This window comes from Palaemon carinicauda, chromosome 12, assembly GCF_036898095.1.
Source record: "Palaemon carinicauda isolate YSFRI2023 chromosome 12, ASM3689809v2, whole genome shotgun sequence".
NCBI classification, from domain to species: Eukaryota; Metazoa; Arthropoda; class Malacostraca; order Decapoda; family Palaemonidae; genus Palaemon; species Palaemon carinicauda.
Window position 1 is genome coordinate 21987084 of NC_090736.1, and position 7500 is coordinate 21994583.

The window sequence follows — 7500 nt, forward strand, 5'->3', positions numbered from 1 at the left end:
GTAACATTTAAAATATTTTCACAGATCATATTAGCCCGAAGAGAAAGACAGCTAGACTTTAATGAACCAAGAGAGCAGGCAAGCTTAAGAAGTGGGTAATCAACAACTGACTTCATCCGTGTAATTAACCAGCTGATGAAAAAAAAAATCAACCGATAATGACAAACCACTACGTATGGTATTTATAAACTTTTATTAAGTTTTTGATACTGTCAAAAACTTAGCGGTCATGAAAGCCCTTCAAAGATAAGGAATAGATGAATCTTATGTTAGAAGACATGAAGATATATTCACAGGAAGTGCAGAAATCCTAAAACTAATAAGAATAGTGAGAAAATTTCGATTGAGAAAGGAGTTAGACAGGGAGACCCAATTACTCCTATATTACTCACAGCATGCCTAGATGTTTTAAAGAATTTTAATTGGGAAACTATGGGAAACAATATTGATAAGGAATACCTTAGCAACTTACGATTTGCAGATGACATATTCGTGTTTAGTGAATCATGGGAGGAATTAGCCTACAAAAGACGATAGATGATTTGAATAAAAAAAAAAGCAGAAATATTGTACTGAAAATGTATCATGGGAGGAATTACAAAAGAAGATAAAAGATTTGAATAGAGAAAGCACTAATGTAGGACTGAAAATGAATATGAGTAAAACTAAGATAATGTTTAATGAAAATGCAAACAAAAAAATAAGAGTTATGGACGAACCTCTAGAGATTCTTAATGAGTATATGTACTTAGGACAGACACCAAGTGTTTCCCCAGGACAGAAGACCTAAGTTAAAAGATGGATAAGCATGGAATGGAAAGCATTTGTTAAAAAAAATGAGATTATGAAACGTAAAATGCCACTTTCTCTAAAAAGAAAAGTATTTAATCAGATGGTCCTACCTGTATTGAATTATTCATCAGAAACTATGAGCCTCACTAAAGCCTTAGAAAATTAGCTAGTTATAACTCGGTGACCTATGGAAAGAATAATGATGAGAATAACAATAAGAGACAGAAAAGGCGCAACATGGATGAGAGAGCAAAATAAAGTAGAGGAGATTAGAACAACATCTAAGAAAAAAAAATGGATATGGTCAGGACTTATGAGAAGGAAAGATTGGGTCCCTAGAAATTGCACAAGAAGCAGTGGAAAAGAGGGACGAAGGATTGATCAATTGAGAAAGTTTGCGGGTAAAGACTGACATAAAAAGCTCATAAACATACGCAAGTGGAAGGACAGGTCTGAAGCCTTTGTTCTGCGGTGGACTAGTAGCGCCTGATGATATATTTGTCTATGTATATATATATATATATATATATATATATATATATATATATATATATATATATATATATATATACATATATATATATATATATATATATATATATATATATATATATATATATATATATGTGTGTGTGTGTGTGTGTGTGTGTGTGTGAGTGTCTGTTGGTTTAGTTACAAGTTACTTCTGATATAACCTTATGATAGATGATGAGTTGGAACAGTTTCTATGAAAGACTTTTTCAAAACTATACCCATGTGATGCATAATACTTATAACTGACTTTTATTTTTCATTAATCAATTTTCAGAGGATTTTCAGATGAAACAGGATTAACATTTCTGCAGTTTTTCCTCGAAGAATAATCTAGCAAAACTATCATGTTAATATTTCCTTTACCGCGAGTGACAGATAGGCTACTCATGAATTAGATATTATGCTTTTTACATAAACCGATTACAAGAGTAAATACTCTTTTAAGTCTTGACTAATTCTTTTCATGGATTTCGGTGTAATAATAATGTGTACTATTGGGAACAAGAATTTTCCAACCGGATTAATGCGAAATTGATTTAATACAAAGCTGTTATTGAGATTTTCATTATTATTATTATTATTATTATTATTATTATTATTATTATTATTATTATTATTATTATTATTATTATTATTATTATTATTATTTTTATTTCCTAAGCTACAACCCTAGCTGGAAAAGCTGGATGCTATAAGCCCAAGGGCTCTAAAAGGAAAATTAGGCTTGGAAGGAAAGGAAATAAGGACAAACTAGAAAAAAAAAATTTAAAAACAATATCAAAATAAATCTTTCATATACAGACTATAAAACTTGAAAATAACAAGAGGATTCAAACTTCAAAATAACAAAAGAGAAAAAAGATAGAATAGTGAGTCCGAGTGTACCCAATGCGCAGTATCCATTTAGATTCAATTACAATACGCTAAAGCTAATGCCAAAAACAACTCAATAGAAACAGCTGTAGTTACATAAAGAAAAATAATTCATGAAGTTTGCCATTGATATCAAATGTCGAACCTGTACGAATAGAGAGAGAGAAAAAAAACAATAGATAAATACCGAAGAGTACTTTTCTATAAAAAAAATCATCATAATAAAATTAAATTTTAATGCCATAGGGTTTTTGTTCATGTCAATTACTTAATAGAAGAATGAAAAAAAAAATGTATTTTGGTTAGTGAACCATTTGGACGTTATAGTACTCCCGGATTAGAAAATGTTTTCTGGTATTGACTTGACTACTTTCTTAAGTTTTCATTACGTTGAATGATCAATCGAAGTAATTCACATAACATTACATTACATTATGAGATTTGATGTCGGGATGAAATATTTATAACATAAAGAGTTGTACTGGCTGATAAAAAAAAAAAAAAGAAAAAAAAAATCTTACATGGTGAATGAAACATGTCAAATTAATATGTCATTTCTACTATACTAGTGTGACACACATAAGGAGTCAAGGATTTTTTAGTTTAATTTTTAAATTTCTTTGTACTGTTGTACATGCAAAAATAATATGAAAGTATTGATATGCATTACGTTAAATTATATAGAAATTTGTTACTGTGATAAATAATTCCTCTATTATTGCAATAAAGATAAATAAAAAAAAAGAAGAGCCATAGTGTAAAACATTGGATAGGATATGAAATATAGATGAATCCTAGTAGCTATGATAATAAAGAAATTATAAATAAATAGCTGGGCAAATCAAGGAGAATAAAATAAATAGCACTTTTTTCAGGCTTGAGAGAATCGGTATCAAGATATTTATGGAGGCACTCTCACAAATTACAGTTTTAAAGAGTTACAGTTGTAAGTTGATAACTTAAGAATGTACAATAAGAATAGATGGACCTGAAAAGTTAAGATGTAGGAGAAATGTGCCATTACAAAGAAAAAAAATCTTAGAAAACTTTGTAATTCAAAATGAATGATATAAAACGGCCTAATATAATAAGAAACATCTTAAATATTTGTCATTGAACAATCTTATCTATGCTAACTAAATAAGAGAAACTGGTGTTTCAAAAGTAGTGGTCACAGAGCTGTAATATGGGGGAGGAGGGTTAATTTTGAATGACTGTTAAAACCTGCACAGATCTCACAACTAGTTGTAACTAAGATCCACACAAAATTTTCAGGTAGATTGGATGACAACGTTTCTAAAGAACTTCTTTCCTTTATAAATAACACTTTTAGCTAGTTTTATATATATATATATATATATATATATATATATATATATATATATATATATATATATATATATATATATATATATATATATATATATATATAAAACACAATTAAAGTTCACAAGTCCGAAAAGGTTACGAAATGCTTCAAAATAACAAAACACAATAAGAACAAAAACACTATACTGGAACTACGCGGTTCCATTACTCATCCATGGGAAGAGTGTTGCCATGCCATATCCATTGGGAAAACATGCTGTACGGCATACAAAACGAAATGTAATGAAAAGAAATACAACTACTTAAAGGATGAATGCAAGAGAAGAAATGGTAAGGCAATATTTAACCGTACCTTTAACCCTCTACCTGGGATTGGCCTCTAAATTGACCTGTAAACCGTTTAAAAGGCTTCCAATCGAAAACCTCTTACGTGTGGCAATGGTTGAGACCCTGATGTTCCTGAGCCTCCATCAACCAGACAATACCTCAACCGCCTTATTAACGTCTATTTAGTCACATAGATTATGGTTAAAGTCATCTGTACATGTGTTTTTTAATTAGAAAACTTAAGGACGTATAGATTTATTGATAAAATATATTTATCAAATTTTATTAAAAGGTGTTCTGTGTTGATAATTGATAGAAAATGTAGATATCATGGCATGAACATTTTACATTAGATCCATCTAAGAAGTTTTCTACATCTTAAACACAGTCTTAATGGAGTACCTGCAAGTATGATATGTTTTCCCATGGCAGGCAGGCACCAAGTGAGTGTGCCGGTTGCAGAGAGCAACTGAGTGAGTCTGTATCTGAGGACGCATTAAACCACATGTCCCCACCATCGTGTGTCTTTTGTCCTACCTTGACATCTAATATGGCGCAGTGATTCTCAAGGACCAACGTAACCCTCACCATGCCCTTCCAGCGCCGCTCAGTGTAGTCCACCCCAAGGGCCGCACGCCCCGTCGTCCCCCGTGGGCTCGTCCCTGCCCTGCAAGAAGCCAGGCAAGCCATGGCGGCACAGCAGCAAATGATCAACGTTCTCCGTGACCGGCTTACGACACATGCTACCCCTGCACCTCGTGTCCCCGCGTCTGCAGCCCCGGAGAAGTGCGAAATTGAGCTAAAGCCCGCCGCATTCAGGTCCTGGAGGAGGTCGATGGAATGCTGGATCGAAATGTGCAGACTACCGCCCCACGAGGTCGTCCACCACATCAGGCTATACTGCACACCCCCTCTACAACGGGCGCTGGACGCCAGATTCACCTCACAGGAATGGAGTAACCTCACCGCTACGGAAGCCATGGATTTTATTCGCGATATTGTGTTGCGATCTACAAACAGGGCTGTGTTATGGTCGGAGTTTTTTAATGTGGTACAAGGCCCAGGAGAAAGTGTCAGTGATTATTTTTTAAAGTGTTCTCAAAGGGCCACCGATTGCAATTTACAGTGCCCTCAGTGTCAGTGTAATCTAGCTGAATATATGTTATTACCTAAGTTAATGGTGGGCCTAAGTGATGAGGCTATGAGTCACCATGTATACCAGTGTAGCAATGACATCAATAGTGTTAGTGCCCTTAGGGCAGGGGTGGCCAACCTTTTGTTTCCCTTGCACCAATTTTTTTTCACTTCTTATTCAGATGCACCACACAAACTTTAACCCGCTTTCAATCCTTAAGTATGGTAATTTGGAGATATTTGGCAGTTATAAATATAATCCTTTGATATGTATGTATGTATGTATATATATATATATATATATATATATATATATATATATATATATATATATATATATATATATATATATATATATATATATATATATATATATTCATATATATATATATATATATATATATATATATATATATATATATATATATATATATATATATATATATATATATATATATAAATGGATAGATAGATCGATAGATAGATATTGACATTAAATTTGCATTGATAAATGCAGGATATAGCGGACGGTCCCCTTAAACTTTTTTTTTTCTTTTTCTGGAAATCAATATTATTCATTTTTTAATGAGCAGTCATGGTTTTTCTTTTATTATCTCTGGGGTATAGTGCGCCACTTGTAATCGTGCAATGCGCCACTGTTGGCGCATGCGCCATAGGTTGGCCACCCCTGCCTTAGGGCCAGGTGCTGTGCCTACGAGGTGGCCCGCATCGACGCCGCTGCGCGCCAATGCAACTGGAGGGAATCTGTTTGTGCGGCTGGCAGCGAGACACCCGAGGCAGATCATCCGAGTGCATCCATCGCTGGCACAGGTAAGAGTCCCCCACCCCCTCCCTGCGGGAACTGCGGTGGGCGCCACGCCTCTGGCAGAGCCTCGTGCCCCGCTAAATCCGCCGTATACAACGGGTGCCACAAACAGGGCCACTACTACAGATGCTGCAGAATGTCACAGGCAAAATCGACAGGATCCCCGACAGACGTGTCTAGTGCTACGTCTAGCGCTGTGCTTGTTGCGGGCACCAACCTCGCCCGCCACCCAGTAGTGAAAGTGACAGTCATTCACAACGACACAGGAGTACGAGTGCCGGTCACCGCCGTGGCGGACACCGGGGCACAGGAATGTGTGGCGGGGCCCTCCTTGCTATCGCACCTCCAAGTGGGCCCAGCAGCCCTTACACCCCAGGCTGGCTTGCGGGATGTGGCAAACCTTCCCCTGAAGTGCCTTGGATCTGCCGTGTGCCACGTCACCCTGCAAGGTCGCATCACGGAGCAGGACGTGTACTTCGTGCAGTCGGCAAAGCACCTCTTCCTGTCACTGGACGCTTGCAGGGACTTAACACTGGTACCCAAGGAGTTCCCCCATCCCTCCCCCGCAGTGGCACATGTGAGCTTGTTCGATGGCACGGCCAGATGGGCCGCCCAGGTTCCACCCCGACCCGCCGAGGTGCCCCTGCCGTCCCAGGAGGAACATGCGGCCAGGTTGGAAGCCTGGCTCCTACAACATTTCGCTACAACGACAGTCAACAGAGCCAGGAAGCCACTGCTAGTGATGCAGGGGAAACCGCACCATATCCACCTGCTCCCAGGAACTACGCCTTACGCATGCCATACCCCAGCATCAGTGCCAAAACACTGGGAAGAGGAAGTGAAGACCCAGCTCGAAGAAGATGTCGCTCGTGGCGTCATAGAACCGGTACCTGCCGGGCAGCCAACCGAATGGTGCACCCGTATGGTGGTCGTCGCCAAGAAGTCAGGACAGCCACGCCGTACAGTCGACTACCAGCGCCTCAACGCATCTTGCCTACGGGAGACACACCACACCCCCGCCCCATTCAACATGGTGTCCGGGGTACCTAAGCACACATTCAAGACCGTGGCGGACGCGTACTGGGGATACCACCAAGTGGAGTTAGACGAAGAAAGTCGCGATCTAACCACATTTATTATCCCCTGGGGGAGATTTCGTTACCGTCGTACACCCAAGGGGCACTGCTCCGCCTGCGATGCGTATACTCGATGATTCGACGACGCCATCCAGGACATCCAGAGGAAATATAAGTGCGTAGACGACACCCTACTCTACGACGACAGCACCGAAGGGGCATTCTGGCATGCCTACAACTTCCTCGAAACATGCGCAGCCAAGGGTGTTACCCTTAAGCCGGAGAAATTCCAATTCGCAAGAAGGGAAGTAGACTTCGTAGGCTTCAACCTGGGCTGGGAGGCCTACAAGCTAACAGAGGAACGTTTGACGGCCATCAAGAACTTCCCGATGCCACGTCAGCCCTCTGTCACCGACATAAGGGCTTGGCACGGATTCGTCAACCAGCTGGCGCCCTTCCTCGCCTATACGTACATTTGTACTTCGATGTACTTTTTTTTTAAATTCTAATGGATTTGTCCTTGGGTCATACCCCCATATGTCTACCAAGTTTCTTTTACATTTATTCAGTAGGTTTTTTTTTTACGTAATTATGTTCACAAACAGAAAA

General features: G+C 38.5%; 1 protein-coding gene across 1 annotated transcript in view; it reads left to right on the forward strand.

The window, feature by feature from the left end:
- The window catches only part of LOC137650724 (neural cell adhesion molecule 1-like), a 60453-nt gene that overhangs the window by 17845 nt on the left and 35108 nt on the right, over nucleotides 1-7500 (forward strand). The window contains exon 4 of the mRNA XM_068383886.1: nucleotides 2207-2221. Within this exon, the coding sequence (XP_068239987.1) occupies nucleotides 2207-2221 (15 nt within the window). The remainder of the gene's footprint in view (nucleotides 1-2206; nucleotides 2222-7500) is intronic.